Source organism: Pteropus medius, unplaced genomic scaffold, assembly GCF_902729225.1.
Source record: "Pteropus medius unplaced genomic scaffold, Ma_sr-lr_union100, whole genome shotgun sequence".
Taxonomy (NCBI): Eukaryota; Metazoa; Chordata; class Mammalia; order Chiroptera; family Pteropodidae; genus Pteropus; species Pteropus medius.
In genome coordinates this window covers 4213728-4240275 of record NW_024355205.1, presented here as the reverse complement: position 1 = coordinate 4240275, position 26548 = coordinate 4213728, and the positions used below count along the sequence as shown (strand labels likewise).

Below are 26548 nucleotides of genomic sequence, written 5' to 3'. Positions count from 1 at the left end.
AGGAAGAAAGAGATAGGGATGGTTCACAGGGGCTGTATCCCTGAAGATTATTATTAAGTGCCAAGTTAGTTCAAGGGCCAGGACTTGGGAACCCAGTTCTGCCTGGGGCCAAGTATTCCCTGGGTTATGCCTTCTGCTTGTGGCTAGTCAGACCATGCAGAAATGTGATCACCCGAAGAGGGGACCGGAGAGATGGAATTTGGAAGTCAGTCATAAGATGAACCAGAAGGAAAAGATTTGTTCAGATAGTTTTCTGAACAATAAAGAAGAGACGCCGAAAGAGAAAGAAAAGAAATTTCAAAGTTTTTCAGGCTTAGGTGCACTCTCAGCACAGGTTGATTCATCGAATGCGAAAGAAAAGGAGTGTTGGAAAAAGGAATGCACGTGTCTTGCTGAAAGGGAACACAGCTCTCCTTATTTCTCTTGATTTCTTCGTGAAGCCGATCTGGGTGCTAATGCCAAGACATCTCCGAGCCTGACTGAAAGGGCACAGGATGATGCCATGATGAGAGCAAGAGTTCTGAGCAAAGCTGCTCACATTCAAGTCTCAGGTCAGCCCCTCCCAGCCGAGTGACCCTGCTCTGGGTGGTCCCTGGGAGACCAGCGACCTTCTGAGTCTCAGTTTCCTCACTGAGCGATTAGGGGTAGTAGCCCCTAATGTCAGCTGTCAGCTTTGTCATTCATACTGCTTGGTACTCTGTTATAACATACATTCTGTTGTCAGGGCAGGTGCCTCCTCCATCCTATCTTATCTAGATTACAAGCGTCACAAGGGCTGGGACTCAGTTCTGTGTTGTTGAGCACAAAGGGTTTTCTAATTAAGTTTTAATGTCCCGTTCTATTTTCTTTTGGCTCCCTTTCTTTTGGACATTGCTCAGTGGTAGGAAGGAGAGGTGATTGAGTCATGGCTGGTGTCAGGAACCAGAGTGGAAATGCCCTTAGCCATCAGTCTGCTTAAGGAAGAAGTGATATGGGCTCTGGTAATGTGGTACTGCAGAGTATCTGATCATAAGTAATACCCATAAATATTGGTTTTTCAAGGATTCTTGATCCCCACTCATCTTAAGACTCCCCTGAAAGAGTTTTTTTGGCAGAAAGACCATGACTCATTTCATTCATTCATTCCTTCATTCATTCATTTTTGGCGAAGTATTGTATAACGTAAACAAATGCACATATCGTTAGTGTTCAGCTTGATGCAGTTTCATAAATGGAACAGACCCATGTAACCAGCATCCCAGTCACTATCCTGATGTCTAACAACACAGATTACTTTGACCTCTTTATAAATGGAAGTATACAGCTGGTGTCCGTGTTCTTCGTTTTTCGTTTGTTTGGTTTTTGCTCAATGTTATGTTTGTGAGATTCACTTTTTGTGGTGTTTTCACAGACAGTGGTATTTATTCATTCTCATTGCTGTGTAGAGAAGGAGGTGCGTGAGGTGGTGAGGGATGATTTTGCTCCCCAGGGAACATTTGGAGATATCTGGAGACATTTTTAGTTGTCACAACTTGGGGTGGCGGGCAGGCAAAGGGCACTACTGACATTTATTGGTAGAGGCCAGAGATATAACTCCCACAACAAGGCATATTCAGCTCCCAATGCCAATAGTGTCAGGTTGAGAAACCCTGCTATACAATAGCTGTTGGTGGGTGTTTGGTTCTATTATGAATATGGCTGCAGTGAATATTGAGCAATATGTCCTTTCATAAACATGTATGCATTTCTGTTGAATAAGTACCTGACAATGGAATTTCTAGGTCATAGGATATGCCTGTGCTCAGCTTTAGTAGATACGGCCAGTTTTCCAGAGTTGCATCAATTCACACTTCCAAGCAGCGCATGAGCGTTCAGGTTGCTCCACATCTGCACCAATATTTGATATTTTCTGCCTTTTTCTCATTTATTTATTTTTTTTTATTCTTCTCCTCTCATTTAGCTTATGGCACCCTAGATACTCAAAACATCAGTGTTTGTTAAGTAAATAATCCTATTCCACATTTTGCAAAAGACTGGGATTATACACAGGTGTGCTTGCTGTGTATAGTAAATTAGAGACCACATTTGGGGAAGGACGACTTGCAGCTAGGGTTTCTCTCATTTAAATAAGAGCACTAGCACCTTTCTGTATATCCATGTTCTTTCATTTTTCCTAGGGGCACCGATTGCTTTCCATAGTAAATTTTACTCCAGGGATCAGATCATCCATCATTTGAGTTCATGTTTATCAAGCATTTCCAAATTGTACAGTATAGTTTATCTCAAAACATTGGTTGTTTTGTTTTGTTTTACAGTAAATTGCTTAGTCATAGGAAAATAGATTGGATGGGGCCATTGAGGAAAAAAAAATCTAAGAATTTTGGTCTCTGATCCATTGGTTTTCAAACTTTGGTCCCAATACTTTGTTAGAAAAGCAAATTATTAAGTTCCACCTGGAACTTACTGACGTCTTGGGTTTGGGGCCCTGTAACCTGTATTTTAACAACCCCTCCTGGTGATGAGATGTTAAATAGAAGTTCATAAACTTTTGATCCATACTATCCTTATCCTCAAGCCGCAGACACACTAGTTTGGCTCAATACTTCTAAAAACAAATGTTTTGGTAAAACAATTGAGTCAGTTAATCTTCTAAAGTTAAGCAATTAACTCCCACCTGTAAATTCAGTGGTAAATCATCTTCAAGTGTTACTTGGCTGTGACTTATTTCGGGTAGTTTATTTTTCATTTTCTAAGCCCTAAAATTTCAGGCTCTTCATATTTCTAATTGCTACATTTATGCTACCAGAAGATTGCCTCCTATCTGTGCATGCTTTGATATTTGCTTATTTGAATCTGTATATACTGTCTTTTGCAAGTATTTGCTTAGCATCTTTTAGCATCCAGGAAATGTTTCCATGATACCTTTGCTACACCAAAATCAGATGCAGCTCACTTCAGATCACACTACTGTGATATGGTCTAGCACATAGACCTACCGCGTAGGCCTTTAAAATTCTGTATATTAAACTTTGTCTCCCCCTCTGAGGTAAGAGATTGAAATAATGCTTTGAGTTCCATGATCTAGACAACATTTTCGTCTGTTGCTAATTAGATGAACGGTATAGAAAGTAAAATGATTAGGTCCCAGGAGAAGATGGATTTTCCCCAGTGAACCCCACTGGAGGACTCTCAGTTATGGAAGAATTGTTATTTTAGTTAAAGATATGTTTGGAAATGTTTTCTTTCTTCTTCTCATTAACATCATGATCATTGCCATTAAAAAAAAAAAAATCTTCATTTACAAACTATCTGGCTACTCTGAACAGAATTACTTACTTTGCTCTCCAAAGTGAATTGGACTGTCACTATTCTCTACTTTCCAGTGAATTATTCTTCGTTCAAAAGAAAAAAAAATCCTGATATTTTATAATTAAAAATGAATCCCTGAGTCACTTGACTTGCTACAATAACAAAATAAACCACATAGAAATGACCTTCATCAGCCATCAGTGAGCCCAAGAATTGATATAATCCCACTTTATTTACCTAACCTTTTTTACCAGCCTCTCAATACTACTTCAACAAACTTTATCAGAGCCATTCCTTTAAGTGCCCTTTTTGCTATTATTTAATATTATAAATCTAGCGTTTCTGCTCCAACCTGTGTCCCCTCATTTTCTTTCCCAACTAAAGAATAGCAGTTAATTGAGAATGGAAAAACAAGTCCTAGAACAATTATGAAAATATAATGAAGTTTGAATTAGTACACACAATTAAACAATGGTAAGATGCATGAGAAGGTGTGAATAGAATTCATTGCTGATGTGATGCATTTATAGTTAGGTCTCTGGGTAGGAATATACTGAAAGAGAAGAGAGGAAAAAGTACTACTCGTACAGTAAAATTATACCTCTGGAAGCTAAGCAGGATCGGGCCTGGTTAGTACTTGGATGGGAGACCTCCTAGGAAGACCAGGTGCTGTAGGCGTAAAAAATAAAAAATAAGGGATTGTAAATTGGCAAGGTTTTTGCAATCCGTGAGGTCAACCAAGAGTTGCCTCTCCTAAAAAAGTAAAAATAAAAAAAATAATAATAAAATAAAATAAAAAATAAAAAAATTTTTAAAAATCATATCTCTGGAATTCAGCTTAAAGAAAAAATCATGGTTTCTCTCCTAGCCCATGATATTCTAATATAGAAATTAAAACATTGGGTAAATGTTTCAACACTCCTTTTATCATAGTTGAAAATTGCACTTTTCAAATGTCCAGACGATTCTGGACCCATTCGACAAGCATTGAATGCAGAGTGTGCCAGGCCCTGGTCGAGTTGCTGGGCTATAATAGAAAGAGGAGGCAAAGGTCCCCACTCTCCTGGAGTTCACCATCTAACCCTGACAGGTACTTTGAGATTGTGGTTCACCGATTTGAAGGTTTTCATATGCTGCCATGACAGAGAACTTCTGGATTCACAAACACGTCTTGCACTATTTATCTCAGAAATCTAATTAAAAGTTGTTGGTTTTGTTTTTCTTATGTCATTTAATCTATCCAGTTAATCAATCTGGTCAGAATTTTTGTTTGTCAACATAGAGGATACCATTTGCTCCCTTCCCAATTCTAGTTAAGAGCTCATTTACCCATGGGGACCTGGAATCATGGGGGATGTGGACTCCATTTAATCATTCAACACATATAAACAGATAAATAAATACTATATAAGGTACTGTACATACTTCTACATTACAAGGTTGAAAGGATAGGAAAATAAGTCTAGACTTTCCACTATTTCCCGGTCCATAAATTTCTTAGTGACTCTGGGACTTTAAATCCTCTTATCTTCATTTTGTTATTTAAGAAAAACCTCAAACGATGCAGTATCTGATGTTCTGTGAGTATCTACAGGCCTAAAGCCTCGTGAGAGCCTGAGAACTATTTCTAGGAAACATTGTTAATTAAGGTGCACCTTTACCTCGTTGTTTAAGAGGCTTTCTTTTCATCTAATATTGTTATTATTACTAATAAGCGCATAAAGCATGTATGGGCTGACATATACTTTTACACCATGTTTTATTTTCCTCCTGTTCCTCCTCCAGTTAGCTGGCGTTGCCTGGAAGTGCTCCTCTGACTTTGGTCTTTGCTAGTGCTCCTTTGGTTTTTCAGCACAACATGCAGGGTCTTCAATGTCTGCCTGTCACTTTCCTTATAGGTTTCACCTAGCTTGACGAGCAGCAAACTCTTGTGCAGCTCTCTTCACCTCCTTCTTCTCTGGGTCTTGCAGTGTCAGGCAAGTGCTCCCTTGTCCCTTCACATGAGAAGCCTAGAGGTGCTGAGGCATCAGAGGACATTCTTTTCCCTCTGATTATTTCTTTATTTCATTGATATTCTGAGTTTCCATCATTTCAAAGAAAAGATACCCTCTTCATCTGGAGCTGTTTTCTAGATAGCTTCGCAACTGGAAAAATTCTTAAATAATGTACAGAAAATAAAGACTTCGGAATGGAATGACGATTAAGCTTTTAAGGTAGCCTTAGGGGAGGATAAACATGTCTAGCCAGAATAATTGGCAAGTTCGGGAATAATTGCTTACAAAGTGAGAGACAAGGCACGGTTGCTAGGCCTGCAGAAGTCAACCTTGTCCTTGCCTGCAGTCAAAGGCAGGTTGGAAAGGCTGAGCTGTTCAGTCTCAGTAGCAAAAAAATATATGGTGTCTGTTCTGGATAAGCAGGCCATTTGCCTATAAGGAAAGAAAGGTAACAGCTTTCGTCTGTCGAGACAAGTGGCTTTTCCAAAAGTTCTATTGAGATTTCTTAAAAACAAAACCTGAGAGTGGGGAGAGTTGGCTCAAGGACAGCCGAAAGGGCAGAGAGAAAAAAAAACAACTATGTTTTTTTTATGGCACACATGGCACACAAACAATGCCATTTAAAGTAATGATCGAATACAGAAGTATTATGAAAATTTCTGATTTGGCTAGTGTTTGTGTTTCTTAATATAGGAACATTAGTAGTGTCTGTTCCCTAAGCCCATGTAAATCTGAACCTTTGTGTTATTGGCCATTTGGAAATAATAATGTAAACAGCCTCTGTTGGCCTAATTAACTTACGTATCTGTATACTGAATACTTTGTCACAGTGCAAATATTTTACTATTCAGTCTAAGCCAAAAGGCTTTGTCAAACTAGATACTGAAAGTACTCTATTGTTTTGAAACAGAATATACAATAACCTAATATTTAAAGGTATTATTTAGAAAAAGAGAAGCTTGGATTGAGTTTTCACTTATCATGAACTTTTGGTCATTTTCTTTGCTCTACCCCATAGAAACCCTAAGAATGAGATTGATCTTCTTTACCCACATAATAGCTGCATTTTCTTTTTCCACTTTGCCTACAAATCCAAAGGTGGTTTATATAGAGTTTATTTGTGATGGGTCTTAAAGAATTAGGAGACTTTAGTAAGGGAGAGAGGAAAATAATGTTCAGGATGAAAGAATGAACAATGAGAACAATAAAAATGAGAATGAAAAATTATTGTGCTCGGGAAGCGGTGTGTTATTAGTTTGGAGGGGGTGCCTTGAATCACGGCTGGTAGTGCTGCTTTTCTTACCCATGCTGAAAGCAAGGAATTGGCGTACCTGCATTGTTCCATTCCATTAATAATAGAGTAGAGACTTTTCAAAAAGGAGAGAAAGTGAATTAAAGGACATTATTTCTTCATGGGGTGGAGTGGGGCTCAGGCTCCATTGTGAGTTAATGCTATGGGGTGGAGGCTCTGAGGTGTTAAGTTCAGCTAAATAGTGAAAAGAAAGGGAAAGCATTTGGTAGTTGAGTTAGTGTTCCGGAGTCGTTTTAACTAAAACGTATTAATCTATATTTAAAAATAGCTGATGGAAAGGTGAAAGGTTGAAGAAGAGAATCTTCTAAGTGAAAGAGCTTGGTGCTCCTCAGCCGAAATATTGTTGTTTACAAGTAAGGAAAAACAACATTCATTTCCTAGGTAGTCTATAAACTTAACCAGGTGGGTACAAAGCACTTCCCTGAATATAAGGAGATGTTCTTTGGGTGGTTAAAACCTAATGCTCCCTAGGTCTCCTAATCTGAATATCATTTGTGGCCAGGATTCAAGTTCTTTGCAATGTAGCTTTAAAGTCTCATCTCAATCCGGAGATGTGGCTCGGGACTTATTCTTTTGGCCCCAACATTCCGTGACAGGCCCCACAGTGGATGCTGGAAGTGGGAGGAGAAGGGCTGTCACCTAATCACAAAATCGCAGAACCAGGATCTGCCATTTCAGATCTCCTGGGACTGGAACTCCTGTAATCTCTTGTTTTAGAACAGAGTAGGGCGGGGCAGGAAAGCTTTACAAAGGAGCCATGATGGATGAGGTTTATTTTACTTGTCGGTTCAGTCATTTTTTTCATTAAAGCAGCATATTTGAGAGAGCAGCCTACATTATATCCCGTGGCTTGTACTGGGAATGTCGAGGGACCAGGTCGTGGATCATTGCCATGAGCAACAAGACGGGGGTGAGTGCCGCAGCCTGTCGGATGACTAGCAGGAAACACATGCCTGCCAGAACACATCATTTCAACTTTGGCTTTCGCTGTACTAATTCCCTGAACGGCAATAACAAGAAGGGGAGTGGGGGAAAACATGGGAAATGAAAGAAAAGAGATCTGAGAAACTAAATCTGCAGGGGAAAAGCAGTTACCAGAGTTTAAGTGAAACAGCTCACAGATGCAAGCAGGGAGGTAGAGGGAGGAGAAAAGGCTGGGCTTAAGCAACCTGCTACTGGGATTTAGACAAAGGCGGGTTGAGAGACAGAGAACAAGGCGGGATCAGTTGCTAATATCAGCATGGGGACAGAGCCAGCAGCTGGACTCCCAGCATGAAACTGAATAAATTCACAGCGTCTCCTTCAGGGTAGGAATTACTGGAGTATGTACCAAAATAAGAACTCAGAGAAAAAAAGTAAGTTTGGGAAAGGACTTAACAGATTTTCACGGTCTTTGAAATCTCGCTCCTCTTGAGGCATGTCTTCATCGATGCGTTACCTCTTTATATTTTCTGTCTCTTGTGTAATCATTTTTATCGTGTTCTACGTGTTCAGTTTTGGGGGAGAGCAAAGCTTCCAGAGGCTGAATAATTCAGAGACTTTGATGTTGACTCAAGTTTGCACATCCTTTATCAAAGGCAAAACACCTTTCCTGTGGAGAAACAAACTAACAATATATGAGAAGTCTTCTTGCAAAGAATACCTGGCCCAAAGCCACTATATCACAAGCCCCTTATCTAAAGAAGAAGCTGAATTTCCTTTGGCATATATAATGGTCATCCATCACAATTTTGATACTTTTGCAAGGCTCTTCAGAGCTATTTACATGCCTCAGAACGTCTACTGCATTCATGTGGATGAAAAAGCAACAGTTGAATTTAAACATGCAGTGGAGCAGTTATTGAGCTGCTTCTCAAATGCTTTCCTGGCTTCCAAGATGGAGCCAGTCGTGTATGGTGGGATTTCCAGGCTCCAGGCTGACCTGAACTGCGTCAGAGATCTTGTGGCCTCAGAGATCCCGTGGAAGTACGCCATCAACACCTGTGGGCAAGATTTCCCCCTGAAGACCAACAAGGAAATAGTTCAGTATCTGAAAGGGTTTAAAGGGAAAAACATTACCCCAGGGGTGCTGCCCCCAGCTCATGCAATTGGACGGACTAAATACGTCCACCGAGAGCACCTGGGCAAAGAGCTTTCTTATGTGATAAGAACCACAGTTCTGAAACCTCCTCCTCCCCATAATCTCACCATTTACTTTGGCTCTGCATATGTTGCTCTATCAAGAGAGTTTACCACCTTTGTTCTGCATGACCCACGGGCTGTTGATTTGCTCCAGTGGTCCAAAGACACATTCAGTCCTGATGAACATTTCTGGGTGACGCTCAATAGGATTCCAGGTATGTGAAATTCCATATTGCACGTGATGGCAATGTGCCATAGTTGAAAGGGCTTTTTGAGAGCCTACTCTTTTTTATTTGAAGTGGAAGATGAAAACTGAAATATATAGTTCTCACCCTAATTCTTTCTAAGTGCAAAATGATGTTTTGGGTTTTTTTTTATGTGATAGTATGATATTCTAGCACAGCCAAATAATACCTTTCAGTGGATTTGCTTTGCAGTTCATCATGTTCTTTTGCATTTATCATCTTATTAAATCTTTCCCACAATAGATGTTATTGTTCTCAATCCCTGCTAGAGTTCCTTCTTTCTTCCAAATGTGTCAAACTTGCTCTTACCTCAGAACTTTTGCCTTAGCCATTCTCCTGCCTACCCCTAGACCTTCACAGCTCCTTCTATCAGCCAGATGTCATCTGAGCTGACTGATCACCCCAGCCTGTTTTTCCTTCAATCACCATCTGGAATTATCATATTAACTTATTTGTATGTGTTTGTTCTTGGCCTCCTCTGCATTAGCTGAACGAAGTCGGGCCATTTTCTCTCTTGTTAATTGCTGTATCTTCAATGCTTAGAACACTTAGTAAATGTCTGATAAGTGTATTTTAGGTGAGTGAATGAATGATGAATGTCAAATCATGAGGCTTTACTATGGCACCACAGCTGTCTCCCTAAGACCAAGTGAGCTGAGAAATATTTGGACTCGCGCATGTACCATATCATAGATGTAGAGTTTATATTATACATAAATGTATACTTTATCTATTTATATTATAATATGTTTAAATATATTATGTTAAGTATAATATATTTATGTTATATAAATATATTTTATATATACACATTTATATATTTACTTCAGGTAAATAATGAGATTCTACTGGAGAAGCTCCTTTTTTTTCCATCAGAACATTTCTACCTTTACTAATGGACTAGATCCATTATTTTTAAAACTATTAAAAAAAACACGATAGGATTTCTTCTGAAGGAAATAGCACGCTGTGGACTCCGTGGAAAACACAAAGCAGATTTCTGACGAACCCGACAGCATTATTACAGCAGAGAAAAGCGATCATTGTTCTGGTGGTTGGGGGGCCGCCAGGTTGGAAACACTGGTAGGTGCTCTCGGGCTGCAGGGCAGGGCCCGCTGGGCGATAAACACGCCGGCATTCTCTGGAAAATACTGTGTTTGGGTTCTGAATCCCAGGGTGACCGGCCTGGGGAATAGGGCTGGCTCTTGTCCTGTGCATTCTCTCTTTCCTGACCTCTCTCGCCCTATGGCCACCATGTTTTCACCTTTTATCTGTTGTTTCCATCATTAGTGTATAATTTGGGAGCATTAGGTACTTAGAGGCTGATTTTCATAGTTAAATGTATAATATATATGTATATTTTCACTATTCCCTTAAAATTTATAAAAGTTTAGTTCTAGCCATGTGATTCCTTAGATATCGTACTGAGATTAAGGCATTTCCTAACTTAGAAAAGCCTGAATTGTTGGTTTGAAAAAAAAAAGAGAGAAACCTGGGTTTTGTTTAATGTCTGTGGTTACTTTGACGGAAGGACGGTCAGTATAATCAACATCAAACCAGAGTAAGAAAATCAAGGGAAGAAAGAAAGTTTCATCTCCCTTTTTTTCCCTTAGCCCCCTTCTTCTTTCCAGCCCTAGTCAAACAGACAATGTGAGAGAACTCGAATAATATCTAAATAGGCACAGGAGAGAAAACTATTTTTACTATAGGTTTATGGTGTGGCACACTGGCTTCTGCCCTGTCACAGCAACTGTATGACCCTACGTAAATCACGTAACCTCTTGGGACCTCAAATCTCCTAGCTAAAAAGTGAATGCACAAGTACTATACATGTTTTTCTTTGCAGAAGATGCAATGCCCAGAATCACATAAACACCCATATCGTGGCTATGGGAATTCATAGAAAGGTGGGAATGCTGGTGGTGAGTCTTGACTCCGATTTTCCCATTAGCTCTGGTGAATACATTCCATTTCCTTTGTAGAAAATCGGAGGTGAGAGCTCTGCCAAGAAAGCATCTCTCCAGGGAGGCAGGTGAGCCATGTCAGGGGGCTGTCAGGTCTGATTCTGCAGGGCAAGACTTTCAGGCTAACATGACATTTCCTGGGGCTTTGCTGCCTTCCTTTCTTAGACTCTGGATGGCATCCTGGTTCAGGGAGATAGCAAAAGGATATCCTCCTTGCAAGTTGGCCCTTCCTGAGTTACAAATGATTTAAAGAAAATAATTCATCAAACACTATAGTCTCGGTGCTGGCTATCTCATCTTCAAAGGCAACGTAAAATTTAATCATACACTCGAGTAACTCCAGTGGTTTTATACTTGGCATTCTTTGTGATTTAAGATTTGGTGTGTGAACCTGCTTCTTTATTACCAAACTGAAACCATATCGGTTCTTCTATTTTCAATGTTATGTTTTTAGGGGAAAAGTTCTGCAGTTAATACAGCATAAACATATTTTTTGCAAATGTGCAAGTCCAGAGAGTGCTCTTCCTTCCCTTCCTCAAGGTTTCCTTCTGTCTTTCTCCTAAACATCCTCAAGCATTTTCATTAGAAAGAACTTGCACAGGCATTTTAGTTTCCCCCAAACACTCACAAGAGTGATATGACTAAGAAAATGATTGATACCTTATAATGAGATATCAGGAAAAAAAAATGAAAATAGTTTAAAATTGGTGAGACTCAATAGAAAGGATATTCATAGAGGTAGCACTGAATCACATATCTTCACACTTTTTTTAATGTCTTTCTATTGAGAAAATGGTTTCTCTCTTGGTTTTCAATCCTTAGGCTTTTCCTATACTGCATTAGAAACAAAAATGATGGGGCCAGAAAAAGTCCGTTGGCGGCTTCAGTCTCAATACTTCTTCTGGGGAGGCCAGGCAGAGTGGCTGTGACTCATGTACAGACAGATTGTCTAGACCTCTCCCTCTCGACATATTCTCAAAGGAAACTGTCCAGGAGCACAAATTTCTTTGACTTGCACTACAGAACATCAGGCTCTGCTAGCAGTACCGCACCCCAAATTCTGGTGCACACTTATATTTTCTAATTTCTCAGATCTTTATCATTGCTACTATATGTCACCTTAAGAAAAGCCCATTTTCTCTAGCTTTTCTGGTTATTCCTTTGCCATTTTCTTTTACTTACCCGCCCCAGGGAGGAGTGCCAGAGGCCACTTAGATTTTTGCTTTAAATCTTGTCAAATTGTTTAGCATCTGCAGAAGCTGTTGCTGGTCTAGTTTTTTTCTCAGTCCATTCCTATGGCTAGATTATCCTCTTGTCCCATTTCAGGGCAAGTCTATCTCTAATGAAAAGGCAAAGCTGCTACATGCTTTGGCTTCAACTACTTTTTTTCTCTCAGTGCATAAATTTGTTCTTTTGAATTTTTGCTCATGCATTACTCTGACCTTTCTCATGCCATGATGTTATTCTTCCATAAGAATGTTTTCATTTATTTGCTTTGCTTCCTTTTTTCATTTTGTATACATTTTTTTCAGAACTCCTTTGTGAAATAAATTCTCTCAACCTTGGAGTGACCACATGATCACATTTCCTCATTTTTCAATTCTAAAAATAGCATGTTTCCTACTTCAATTTATTTTGCTTTTTTAACTTGAAGTTTTATTTATATGTGCACATTCTTTGAGAGTAAGTGACAGAAACGAAACCCAAAGTTGCTTAAACAGAAACAAGAACTTACCGAGTCATAGAATTAAGCTGTTCAAGGAGCGGCTCCAAATAAAGCTGGATCAAGAGTTAGAGCAATATATTCAGGACACTTGTCAGGCTTTCTCTCTGTGGGGAGACCAACCATCCCTAATTGTTCAGGCCTGAGGGTGAGTCCTGGGAATGGGCCTTTCAGTACTAAAACAAAGAATGTCCCAGAAAACTGAGGCATGTTCTCCCACATAGTATCAGAGATGGTCAGAAGTATCTCCTGGCGTTTGGTTCTGACAGCTGGTACTCCTGAGGGGAAAGAAAGTCTTTTGCCTAATAGTTCCAGCAACAGCACAGGGAAGTCTTCAGATTGATTCTGCTTGGTCTAAATTGCTATCCCTAAACAAAGCAGGGGTAGGAGGAATACTGACTAGCCTTTTTTGGGCTGCTTTCCCACAGTCGAGCTAGAGGTTAGGGACAGGCTATGGAGGAGGATGGTTCCTTAGAGTGATGCTAGGCAGACAAAAAGCACAGGCTCACTGTAAGATGGTTCCTTGTTTTGCAGGCAGAGTTATTTTGACCATCTTCACAGGATATCAGAGGAGCAAGATTTAATGCAATATAAAGCTTTAAGCACTTGAGCTATTTTAACTTGGAGAATACTAATTAAATTACCTCTGTGGAAGTATGATCTTATAAGCATACCACATTTCCCTCATAAAACCATTTTCAATAATGTTCCTTTATTATATCTGGATAGTACTCGGTTTGCAAAATATTTCTTACACATTAGCTTTTTTAATCCTCATAAGAACCCTCTAAGAGGAAGACTATTGTTCCCATTTTGCAGATGAGAAAATTTAAGATTAAAATATGTGACTTGTCCAAAGACAAATATTACATATATCTAGCAATAAATAAGAATAAAAAGAAACATCTAGGAAGAACAAAGACTTATGTTATACATTTAGATTAAACTGAACCTAATTTTACAAACTCTTCATTTAATTATGGCAATGCAACTGTTCAGAAGATGAAACTTAACTGATTTTAAGTCTTATTAAGCTTATAGAATGATTATATAATTGAACCTACCCAAGAATGTTCCCTCTTGTTCCTTATGTTATCTCAATATTTAGCCCATTTCCCAGAACTTTTGTTTTTTTCATGTGAACAGAAGGTACAGGAAATACTAAGAAACGAATGTTTACTGAATATCTGCCTCGGGTCTGCATTATCTCAGTGTAACCTTCACAGGAATTTTGTCTGGTTGGTACTTAAATCCACATTTTACAAATATGAAGATGAGATCGGGTTGAGTAATGTCCTCTACTCCAAAAACAGAAAGCACAGTAAAGGAGAGAGTGTGGTCAGCGGGCACCTCAAATTCTGTACTTTCAGAACTCAGCTCATGTGCCCCTGAATTTAACACAATCCTCTGTTATCTCTCTCAGTCCTGCAGGCTGGCTTCTCCCTCTGCTAATTTTCACCACCTTGATTTCTGTCAATTTTCCTATCCCTGGAGCTCAGGTTCCAGAGTTGGAGAGAAACAAGGTTGGAGCCTTAGCCCTTCCATCACCAGCCATGTGTGGCCCGACATTTGTAAAGCTCTGTCTTAGAGTAGTCACGTGGCATTGATGTTGAAAGCATGGATCCTGGAGGCAGACTGCTTGAATTTGAATATCCATTCCACCATTTACAAGCTGTAGGAGCTTAGACAAGTTATCTAAATTTGGGGTCCTCAGTTTCCCACCTACAAAATGGAGAAAATAATAATATTTATATGAAATATGTAAGATTTAAGGGAGTTGGACCAGTGCCTGGCACATATTTTAAATGTTAGATTTTATCATTGTTGTTATTGTTATTATTATCATTCGATAAATATTTATTAAGCACTAGATGCTGTATTAGGTACTGGGATATAATAATAATAAGACAAATAAGGGCCCTTCGGTCATGGAATATATATTCTAGAAGCGGCAGACAGATAATAAAAAGTAGACAGATAAGGTAATTAGAAATTACGATAAGCGCTATGAAGAAAATGTAGGCTGGAAAAAAAAGAAAAAAATGCAGGCTGATACAGGAAGGGACCTACTTTAAATGGAGTGAATTAAGAAAGGCTTCTTGGTGAAAGTAGCACATGAACTGCATCTCCTATATGAGAACAAGTCAGCCATGCACTTGAGAAAGAGGATCTAGATCTGGCAAAGTTCCTGAGGTGAGCAAGAGCTCTCTGTGTTCAGGAGCCATAAAGGCAGCCCTTGTGGCTGTGGCTGAGTGAGCGAGAGTGAGGGCTAGACTTTGCATTGAGGTGAGCAAGGTCCTTGTGTGACATGACCTGGCAGCACCCCTTTCATAAGGTTATTGGCAAAAGCAGCAAGACAATGTGTGCAAGTGTTTGGCCTAGTGCTGGGTGCAGAGTAAACAGTCAATAAACTGGATCTGGCTACCAGCCTCCTCTCCATTTCTGGTCTGCCATCTATCTCTCTTCATCTCTCTCCTACGACAGTCTAATTTCCTTTTAACCACTTCCCCTGACTCCATTCTCAACCTGCTTAAACCCATTCTCTACAGTAACAAGATCTTTATAAAAATGCACCTTGATTACATGATCACATCTCTCTCCTTCTTAGAAAACTTCTATGGATTCCTGTCACGTCCAGCACAATGTCCAAACACTGGGCACAGGGAACTCATTGTGATCTGGCCCCGTGGCCTTTCCAGCACCTTCTCTCACTATGAACTCCAGCTCTACTGTATGGCTTGTGGGTCCCAAATGTGACCCTTCCACCCTCCCTGCCATGTCAGTCCTTCTGCCAAATGCTCTGGAATGCTCTTCTTCCTTCCTTACTCACCTAGTTGATAATGTGCTTTGCTTTTAAGATTCAGACTAGAGTTACATTCTTTAAAAAGCTTTTCCTAAATTTTGCTCCTGTGGACTCACTCCTCCTGTATCTATTCTTAGTCTTGCAGTGCCACGTTTGGGTTCCCAGTAATCTTCTTGACTGAGCTTCAAGGGTAGAACCTGTACCTGCTCATTTTTGTTTTCCTATAGCACAACCCCTGATACATGAGCAATGCTCAGTACAATGGGATCTTGGCTTGTATTATTTTAACTTACACAAACTCCACTACACACACACACACACACACACACACACTATGTGTAAGTTTAAAGGGTTTCGGCCATCATGCCCTGCCCTCGATTCCATCCAGTGACTGTGGGGTCCAGAGTGAGCGTGAAGTGGATTCCTCTCATTCCCATGTTGGGACTTGGCTCCCATGGATCACTAATGTAAAGATACAGTGTACATCTCATAACATAGCACCTCGGCTTGAGCTCACTACTTCATCTGGTGCTCATTTGAAGAACCACCATCTGGACTATGATTAAAGGGAAAATCGGCCATGTTGGAAATTTGGAGACTCTGTGTCATTTTAATGTGGCACATTCCCAAGGGATTTCTCCAGAGGAATTTTGACTGTATGTTGTTTTCTTTTACATACTGACTTTGCAATCTAACCTGTGTTGAACTTCTAGAACAGCTAGTAATTGGCAAAGTCAGTGCACAAATTCAGATTGTTTTACTTTTCTAATCCAGAATTCTGTCCCTTATCCACATGCAATGTATAGAATCGCTCTTTTCTAAAAGTTGTTTTTATTTAGAAAGGCAGATAGGATCAAAGTGCTACGAAGAGATAATTACCAAAGACTGAAGCCCTGGAACAACAGTCTGTCATAAAACTTTGACTCTGTCACAGGACTTTCAGCTACGACTTCCAGCATTGTGAAAAGGCTATCCTGTTGCCAAATGTGCTAAAGGGCATTGCTTTTATAATCCCTCTTTGAGAAACTTGTAGTTAAATGGATAATTCTGTCCTTTTCATACTCTTGGTTACCAACTATTTAATTGAGACTTAGATAACAGTTGATTTTAGAGCCACTATTCTCAGAGAAATTCAGAATGAGGTAAATTTAAGTTTCCAGTGAACATCTGTAGTTTGCTTTTGGGCCCTTACTGTTCTTCCTCCCTTTGTGATCTCATTTACGTCCACAGTTCGGCCCCATTTTTGTAGTTATGACTGACAACCCTCCATCATGCTCCCAGGCCCTCTCTCACATTTCTTCCCACCTTTTGGATATCTCTTCCTGAGGTTCCTCCTGGCACCCGCTGACATGCTTCCCCATCCACCTCCCTACTCCCCACTAACACCGTTCTTCAGAGCTTCCCTGACCTGCCACCACTGCCATTCTCCAAGTTAGCCAACTTCTCTTAATCGGGCCCCTATGTCTAATCAGCACATTCTGCACATTCTGTGATAGGCTTCGAGTGAGTGTCACTCTCCCTGTTCCTGTCGCTACCGCTCTAACTCCTGCCCATCGTGCTTCTCAAGTAGATTGTTAGACCCTTCCTTCTCAGTGGTCTTTCTGGCCCCGGTCTCTCTATTCAACCCATTCTAACACTCTCGACACACATTTCTTCTTAAGGCATAGCTCTAAGAATAACATCTCTATCCCAAAAGTTTCGATGAGTTTCAACAGCTTACTGAATTATTCATTATAAACATCTCAACATGGCATGTTGGATATCAGCATATCCCTATTAGATATCACCTCAATATCACCCTACTATGGGTTCCCATTACTGCTTTCCCTGAAAGGAACACTCCAGGAAAAACACCATGCCTTGTATTCTTGCCTTTGGTAATTTTCTGCATGTTGTTTTCTTTACTTGGGCCAATCTTCTCCATCTCTCCCATTTATATAATGACATTAATGGGTCTGCATTCAATGGCTTGTTATTTAGGAAGATTTTCCTGATCTTTTTTTCTCAATTGTACACCCTTGTAAACTTTTGTTGTAACTCCTTTATGCATTCTTTAATCTTCTTTGCATTATAATGATGAATGTAAATATCATGTTACCCTGACTAGATTATAAGTTCTTTGGGATCTTTTATATTTTTAGCAGCCCAGTAGGATAAGAATATTTATTAAATTGAGTCAGATGGAAATAATATTTAATATGCCCGTCAGCACTGCTGCCCAGTCAGCTGCAAATCATCACCTCCTCCACCACCACCCACATCACCACACACACAGCCTAGGTTACCATGCCAAATCCTGAAGGCTCAGCTTCAGCATCTTCCAGCCATGTTCAGTTTTTCCAAGACATTTCTTGAAGTTCTTTCTGCTTCTGGTCAATAGCAATGGGACTGTTCTCTCTTCCTCAGTTTTTCCAAAGCATCTGGTTCATCTCAGGAATGCCTCTCAAAGCCAAGCTTATTTTGGGGGTAGCATCAGCTCATGCCAGACTGTGCTTCACTCTGAGGCCCACTATCCATGAACTTACCAAATTGGTGTCTGATCTCACACCAAAGAAGTAAAAAGAATAGCCCAACAGCAGAGGCCCCTGCTTTAAAAAACAATTTGAATTTTTATAAGGCTGCTTCTTTGATGGAATTAATCTATCGTTTGGTGAAGCAAACGACCCTGCTAAGATTTTTGGTGATTTTTTTTCCTGAGTCTCGGAGCGGATAATTTGCAATCTTTGAAAGTTAAATCTAAAGCTAAATCTAAAGCAGTAAGTAATATTAATTACTTCCTAAGTAATCATTTCTTAATGCGTTTTCTCAATGCCAGAGCCACTTAACAAACCTCTCTTTCTCTCGTCTTTTGACTCATACAGTATGTAACATTCTTTTTTGAGATGATTTTAAACAAAACTATAAGTGGCAGAAAGTTTTCCCCAAATATATTTACCCTATATCTATTTCAGGGCCACATTTTCAGAGATGAATATATGATACTCATTCCCCATAATCTTTCTCTTCAGCCAGATTAAAATGTCAGAACATAACTATGAACATATCAGAGGATAAAACTATCATCATTACTAAGCAAGCTAGAGACAGTCAGATCAACCTAATACAATTAGCTTCCTACCATGTCAGTCCCCTCTTCTAGTTATTTCCTCTTTAGCCACCCCTTCCTAAGCCCTAATCCTCAAATAATTTCTTTTTCATTGAAATTCTTTAACTCTTTCCTCAGTTTAAGTTAGGGCTTCTTCTTTGAGTTTCTTGTGGTTCTACAATCCTGTAGAACCACAAGACCCCACACCAAAGAAGCCCTCCTGCCTAGAACTCCAAGTGCCCACCTATGTCTCATGGGGAAACCGCCTATCCTGGACTCTGAGGTCCTGTCTTCTGGACCTCAGGTCTCCTGGAAAGGCTAAACACCTCCCCGTCTGGTTTCTACTCTCTTGAGACTTAGGTTTGTCTGAGCTAATTGTCCTTCACTTCACTTTCAAGCCTTCTGGTTTATCTCTGATCAATAAGCCGACTACATTTTGGATTTTCCCCTGCACTTACTCAACCTAAACATAACTTTTTAGTGCAGCTTTCCTAAAAAACAGCCTCTTTTTTATTCTGTGCAGAAGGCTATAGTAATCACAGCATCTAGAGCTGAAAGGAGCCTTAAAGAACATCTAGTTCCAATCCTAAAATCATATGAATTTGGAAATCGAGACTCAGAGAGCTGAAACAGCTGGTTGATTATGCTGTTCTGTAAAATGAGTTAACATTTTCTGGCTTCATTGCCCATTTATTACAGATGTTAAAATAAGCACTTCCATTCAAAAGACCCCATATTTTTCAATTAGTCCCCCATTTACAGAAAGAGGATGTGGTTGGTGTTACATGTGGTGTTGGGGGTGGGGCACAGGGATTTTAGATACAGTTAACATTGTAATAACACAAACTTATTTTCCTTTTAGTTTCTCCTATCATTATATTGGTTGTTACTAAGGTATTCTTATATCCACTGGGCAACATCTGTGTAGTTAGAATGGTTTAAGTGAATTCTTTTAGGTTTACCGTAGAGCTATCCCACAAATGTTAATCATTTTGTCCCCATGCCTCAGTGGTTTGGGGGAGGGTCATGTGGAGTTTTCATGCACTACGGTTTGCAGACTTTTTATGATCTGCATGCTCCCCCAACTCAGATCAATGGTTTAAACATTTGCTTTCCTTTCATATTAATCTGTTATTGAATCCCCTCTAGTCAGTCTATCTTTCAGCAAAGAGTGGGTAAGACCAATGGTATCTAGGGTGACCAATTTGTCCTGGTTTGTCCAGGACTTTCCCATTTTTAGCACTGAAAATCTTATGTCCTGGGGAATCCTTCAGTCCTTGGCAAACTGGGATAGTTGGTCACCCTAAGTCCTACCACTACATATTCCTGCCCAGAGAAGGATGGAAGAGTAGTGCCCTAGATATTTATGTCCCACAGAACAGTACTGATCAATAAAATGTAAAAAAAAAAAAAAAAGAGAACCAAAACCATTCAGTTATGTAGGTTACAACACATTGAAGACACATTGAAGGGTAGTGCTCAAAACTACACTATCAGCCATGAGGGCCCTAACCAAAGCAGACCAGGACTGAATCTATTCTATTTATAACAATGTTCCTATTGTTTTTGCAGAGGAAAAAATAGAGTTTAAGGATGTCATCTAAAAGGATGAATTGGTAAATATAAAACTTGAATCTAAAGCCACTTTTAACGGGAAAATCAAAGATTTTCTTCTACTAAGTACAAGCACAGGACACATCTCAGTGGCAAATTTGTTCTAGCTTTAATTTCTAGCAAAGCAGAAGAAATGTCTGCTTTTTGGGATTTATCTAAGCACTCTGCCCTAATAAACTGTCTAAATTCAAGTAAATGACAGGTTCTTTGGGAAAGAAGCTAGTATGACAGTGGATTGAATAAACTGAAAGTGAGCCAAGAATTTAATAGGGCTATTAAAATTAGAAGTTGGAGGAAACCACTGCCTATCTCTATTTCAAGACTATTTTGTTTTCATTTATTTGACAATGTTCAAAGACAAAGGGTGTCTTCAAGATACACATCTCTGCCAGCAGCTGAATTATAAAATACCTTCTCTTAGTGGAAATACCATACCTTCACCTCGCAACGTTCAAAAATATAACATTCAAAAATATGGAAGTGGAGAAATTTGGAGGTATTTGGTATGAGAAGGGTATCAGAAAAATATCCAGATTTGAACAGACCTTGGACATTCCTTTCCTCAAGAATTTGTAATTTGCAAGCAGAGAAAAGTTGCACAGAAAAACAAAGGTAACCTATTATTTTCCTGGAAACTTAATGGAATACAGCCAAAGGTAAAATTTTTGTTTGTGTTTGTTTGTTTTTGGTCAATTAGAGTTAAAGTTGGGCAATTAACCACAGGAGGGAAAGAATGTGCCACCTCTAGGAGGCTGCGAGGAAAGTGCCAAAACGTAGAGTGATCCTGAAAGAATGGAATAAGCTGGGGTGACAGCATGAGGAGTCAGAGAGGGAGAGGACTCGGAGGCTTCCTCATCACATTTACTTTCCACCGCTTGGGTAGACTGGAAACTACTCCTTTTTAAAAATTGGGAAACTAAGGTTCAGTGATCCCAAGAAACTTTCTCAGGGTCACGTAGTAAACAGCACAGCCAGATTGGCTGGTTCTCTGAAGAGGTGACCACGTCAGGTGCAGTTTGAAAGAACAGGTTCAAGAGGCTGCAGTTGGGAATGAAGGGCAGTCCCTCATTCTGGGGTGGAGAGAGGCAGGACAGGCCGACGCTGCCAATGAGAGGGATGGCCTGGAGGCCTCCTGCCTGGACTTTGGGATCTTTCCAGCACAGAATGATCCCCTAAGCACGGCTGGTTTATTTTATTTTATTTTTATTAAATTTATTGGGGTGACATTGGTCAATAAAATTATATAGGTTTCAAGTATACGATTCTATAATACATCATCTGTATATTGCATTGTGTGCGCACTGCCCAAAGTCAGATCTTCTTCCATCACCACATATTGACCCCCTTTACCTTTTTCTACCTTCCCTCCAAGCTCCCCACCTTCCCTCTAGTAACCACCATACTGTTGTCTGTGTCTATGAGTTTTTCTTTGTTTGTCTTCTCTGTTCATTTGTTGCTTTCAGTTTTATATCCCACATATGAGTGAAATCATATGGTTCTTGACTTTTTTCACCTGACTTATTTCGCTTAGCATGATAATCTCGAGATCCATTTATGTTGTCACCAATGGCAGTATTTTGTTTTTCCTTATGGCTGAGTAGTATTCCATTGTCTATATGTACCACACCTTCTTAATCCAATCATCAAAGGACACTTTGGTTGTTTCCATGTCTTGGCCGCCATAAATAATGAAGCACAGCTGTTCTTCACTAAACCTAGTTAAGAAGGTGGATGAAGTGTTTAGAGTCCTAGATAAGTCGTTTGGCAACACAGAGATGCCTTAAGATTTATTGAATCCTTTCTATGTACAAGGCATTGTTCTAATATCTTTTTATGTACTAACCTATTTAAATCTCTTAAGAGGTCAGTGTTCTTATGATCTCTGTTTCATAGAAGACACCCACGCATACATTCTAGGGTTCTTCCCTATGACCCAAATGGTTATATAAGAAGGATCAACATAATTATTTCCCCTCATTTCACATTTCTTCATCGGGAAAAAACAGAAATTATAGGTTATTGCAAAGATGTCAGTATTGCAAAATTTAGGCCTGGAGGAACATGATTATAATCTAGAACAGAAATCAGCAAGCTACATACAGCCATGGGCTATTTATTTTTCTACTACCTGAAAGCTAAGAATGATTTTACAATTTTAAATGGTTGAAAAAATTCAAAAGTGGACTATTTCATGACAAAAAATGATATGACAATGATATATTAATACCAATAAAGTTTTAGCAGGACATATTGTTATGGCTGCTTTCATGCTACAGTATGAGAGTTGAATGGTTGCCTCAGAAACCAAATGACCCACAAGCCTAAAATATTTACTACCTGGCCCTTTTACAGAAGAAGTGCTAAATCCTGATGTAGAATCATGGTAACACATATTTGTTACCATCTTTTAGGAAAAAACTTTTTGTCATAATTGTGCATTTTGTTCACAAAATGGTTTATTTTTTAAAAAGCTATTTGAAATAAACACTTCATAAATGCCTTTTTAAACAGAATATGCAGAATATATGTAGAAGATATTTGTTCATACATTTCTATTTCTATTTCACTAAATATTAGGACTCCGCTTGCTTTCAGAGGTATGGTTGGCCCAATGTTTGAACTGATGGTCAGTCTTCAAGCCCTTTCATAGATGTTAACTTATTTGATAATTAAAAATACTAGAGGTATTGGTCGACAATAATAAAATGGTTATTGAGCTGTACAAATGCCGGTTATCTTTTCATTGAATAATCTGGCCCTGATCTGCTTTTGGAGTTTTTCTTGAGCCTACTTCATTCTCTGTACATCACCTATTGCTGACAACAGGGTGCCGAATCTACTAGTTCTACCTCCCTCTTCTAATTTGCGACTTCTTACCTGCTCAAGTCTGAGAAAGTATGTTAAGAGTGTGCCTATACTAAGAGTTAACAGGCGAAGCCTCAAGAGGTGTTTAACCCTTTGATGTTTAAAGCAAAGATGATAAAACTGACATCCTGAGGGATGGACTTGTGTCTTAAAAATTTGTTAATTACTTGATAACATTTAAAGAGTTTGGGAACTTTTTAAAAAATAAAATTTAGATTTCTCACTTCTCTTGAAATATAAGAAGAGCTGGCAGCATCGGTCCTATAGTATGATCCAGTGTGAATTAATCACTGGCATTGAGAGGGAGCTGCTTGCTTTTGGTGGGGCACACGTTCTTTACCAATGTCCCCACCCTCCCTGCACATCCATGACATCTTGGCCTTGTGTTAATTGCCACTTGTGAACTCATTAGCCCTGTTTTTCCTTTCCTACAACCAGCTTCACGTACTTATTTCACTTACCTGCCTGTACACATTTGAGTGTGTGAATCCAACCTACAACATGTGATCATTGTTTGGGTTGCTGAGAGATCTTTTCTCATTTACTTGCTGTGTCTTGTTTGTGGCCAAAGTGTTTGACGTTGCCAGATTGACGCAACCAAAGACTTAGATGAGGAGCAGAATGGTGTAAAGTTGATAAAGATGAGAGGACGCCTCAAAAGCATTGCCTTGATTCAGTAGCCAATAATTACTCCAAGAGAATCAATCTGAGGTAGAGGAGAACTACGAGGACTTGGGAACAAGTCAGGCCAGGATTTCAACCCTGCCTCTGCAAGAACCAGCATTTGCTTTTGCCTGTGCTGGCCCAGCTGGGGTGGAAGCACAGCTCAAGTAAGGTTAACAAGAACTAATGGACTGTGAGGGGAAAAAAGATTCCACTGTGTTCTCAGAAAGCCCCCAGATAGCTGAGCCCTTAGTTTGGTGTCGAGCTGAGCTTACTAAGTACTCTTAGCTGTTGTCCTTGTGCTTTCTCCTTGTTCGTGATGATGAAGGTTATCCTGGAGCAGAGAGAAGCATGGAGTGAATACAAAATGTCCAGTTGATGACAGATTTCAATATGTTAAGCAACTAAAGTGAATAGAGCAGATATAATGTCCTGGTTGGAGGTTAATAACTTAGACCGCCCAATTATTTGCTGGAAGACAGTGCCTGTTCATTTATCACAAATGAACAGGAGGCAAAACAAACCTCCTGTTGGGCCAATTGCTAAAAAGGCATCACATTCTAATCTCAGGCTGTTCATTTAAACCATTGTAAATAAAGCAGGTAGAAGTGTTTTGTGTTGTTGTTGTTGTTTGTTTTTTTGGATACTGCTGTCCTGAACTATAAGTCACGATATACCCATCTACAGTTCGCTTTGACTAAATAATGTTTAAAGTCTTGTCGAGTTTGCTTTGCATCGGCATTCCACCAGAGCTCCCTATTGTAGGATAAAGGCTCAAGGCAAAGAGAGGGAGAGAAACCCGACCAAAACTGCACGTTGCCTCCTATTCCCTCTCTCCCTTCCCCACTTCTGCTCTCCACAAGTCCTGCCGACAACGTATTTTGCAGAAAAGAGTACGGTTCCAGTAAGAATTAAGGGAAGTGACGGCATCAATGCTTCCCTTTTTTTATTCAGTGCTTTTATTCAGTGCTTCCCTTTTGATAGCCACATTCTTATTATTCCCCTCACCCCAAGATGAAGAGGAATAGTGAGGAGGAAGAAAAAGAGTAGAACTCAACCTCTGCTTTTTGAGTGGGAATAACCCATTTCAACCCATTTGAAAGCCTTAAAAGGGTAAATATTTTTCTTCTCCATTACTAAAAACAGAAATAAAAATATCCGTTTATTAACAGAGTCAGAAATGTCAGATATTTTTCAAAAGAGAAACAACAAAAATTGTTAATGCTTATTGAACGTGTATGAACATATACATAAACCCTAAACAAGAGTTATCTCATTTAACATTCTTAACCATGTGAAATAGTAACCACTGTTATTTTCTATCTTGTAGACAAAGAACATGGTGCTTAAAGAGGCCAAGTAACCTTACCCTGGTCACACAGCTGGTCAGTGACCAGTTTGGATTTAAAACCAATTAGACTGGCTCCAGCATCTGGACTAGGGAACTACAGAATTAAGGCTCTGGCTTCTATTTAGCTGAATGACTTTGAAAAAAATATTTTTTTTATTGGCTTTAGTTTCCTCATCTATAAAATAAAAGGTTGTGTTAGGTGATCTTCAAGATCCCTGGCAACTCTTTGGGTCTATCTCCAAATCAGTATCCATCACATCTATGCTGCCGTTACCATTCATTCATCCAGGGAACTATAGGAAGATAAGGGGTGGCATGACATAAGAAAGGGCAGGAAGTTTGCTGCATCATATACCAGATGTTTTCCTAACAGGAACAGCTGCTCCAGTTGCCCACCATGCCCAGACAAGGAGGATAGCTGGGTGACTATGGGAATGAGATGGGAGCAAGCTACTTTCAGCACACTCACCGTGGTTGCTGTGGTTTATCTTTTAGTTGGACTGGTTACTTTCCCCCAGAAGCATCCTTACCATCTACATCAATCTGCAAATGCATTCCACATTTGCTAAGAGGTCGAGGCACCTGGCACACCTGAGCTATGAGAACCCCTGTAATGTGACCAGATCTGTCGGGCTTCTTTTCCTGGCTCCTCTGAATTTCACTGATTGATACTTCCAGGAATTTTACTGCAGCCCAGAAGCCTTTGTTCTTTCTTCAGAGTAAGGAAATGGGAGAGGACATTGGGTGGGAAGTAGAATCCTTTGAGTTCTGTGAAATGACCTCAAATCTCAAGCTGTCAGGCTTATCAAGAGGCCCAGTGTCTAGTCACTCCACACATTGTAGATGATAATCATTTCAACAGCTCAAGTTATCTGAAGCTCTGTGTGAAACAGGAACCAACTTTTGCTCTCTGGGAACAATGACTATCACCTTTCTCTCTGGAGTGCAAACTAAGGTGTGTTTATTTCATTTATGTCATCTGCACCAACCCTTCAATGCTAAGAGTCACGTCTAAGTCCCTTGCACCCTCATCCCAGTCCCCCAAGAGTGTACTTCTTATTTCTTTTCATAGCCTGCACATACATAGAGATGCTATGTAACACCACCAGAAAGAGATTTAATCCAGGAAATCTCTCACCACCAGACTTTTGCTGCTGATAATCTTGGCAACTTAGACATGTTGCAAATGCATTTTTCTTTATCTGTGTCTGTATGTGCTCAGAGGGAGAGATAACACTGAAATGAAAAGCGGTGGCAGAGAAACAGGAAGAACCATAAAGAGCAATCGTCCTAAATGCTGTGGTTTCCAAATACTGCTAGCAAGTTGCCAGGCCGATACGAAAAAGTAGAACCACTTATTCTAAAAGGGAAGGGGAAAGCGTGAGAATGGAAGGGAGATCAGATCGGAATAGATTGGCTGGAATGGGGGTGGGGTGAAGCAAGAGAAACAGCCCCAGTGAAAAGGACCCGTCATTCCATTCCAAAACGTAATTTGCTAAGATCCACCACTTGCGTTTCAC

General features: G+C 39.7%; 2 protein-coding genes across 2 annotated transcripts in view; both read left to right on the top strand.

The window, feature by feature from the left end:
* Window positions 1-26548, top strand: part of GCNT2 (glucosaminyl (N-acetyl) transferase 2 (I blood group)) — an 85485-nt gene that overhangs the window by 20631 nt on the left and 38306 nt on the right. The window lies entirely within an intron of this gene.
* On the top strand, window positions 6852-25042 carry LOC120598938 (N-acetyllactosaminide beta-1,6-N-acetylglucosaminyl-transferase-like). The gene is made up of 2 exons (XM_039858111.1): window positions 6852-8930; window positions 25008-25042. Exons 1-2 carry the CDS (start codon window positions 8012-8014, stop codon window positions 25025-25027), a joined length of 939 nt encoding a protein of 312 aa, XP_039714045.1. The 5' UTR covers window positions 6852-8011; the 3' UTR covers window positions 25028-25042.

Coding starts and splice junctions, on each gene's coding strand:
- LOC120598938 (XM_039858111.1), top strand. CDS start 8,012: ATGTCTTCATCGATGCGTTACCTCTTTATATTTTCTGTCTCTTGTGTA. Junction 8,931..25,007: donor GACGCTCAATAGGATTCCAG/GTATGTGAAATT, acceptor TCTATCTTGTAG/ACAAAGAACATGGTGCTTAA.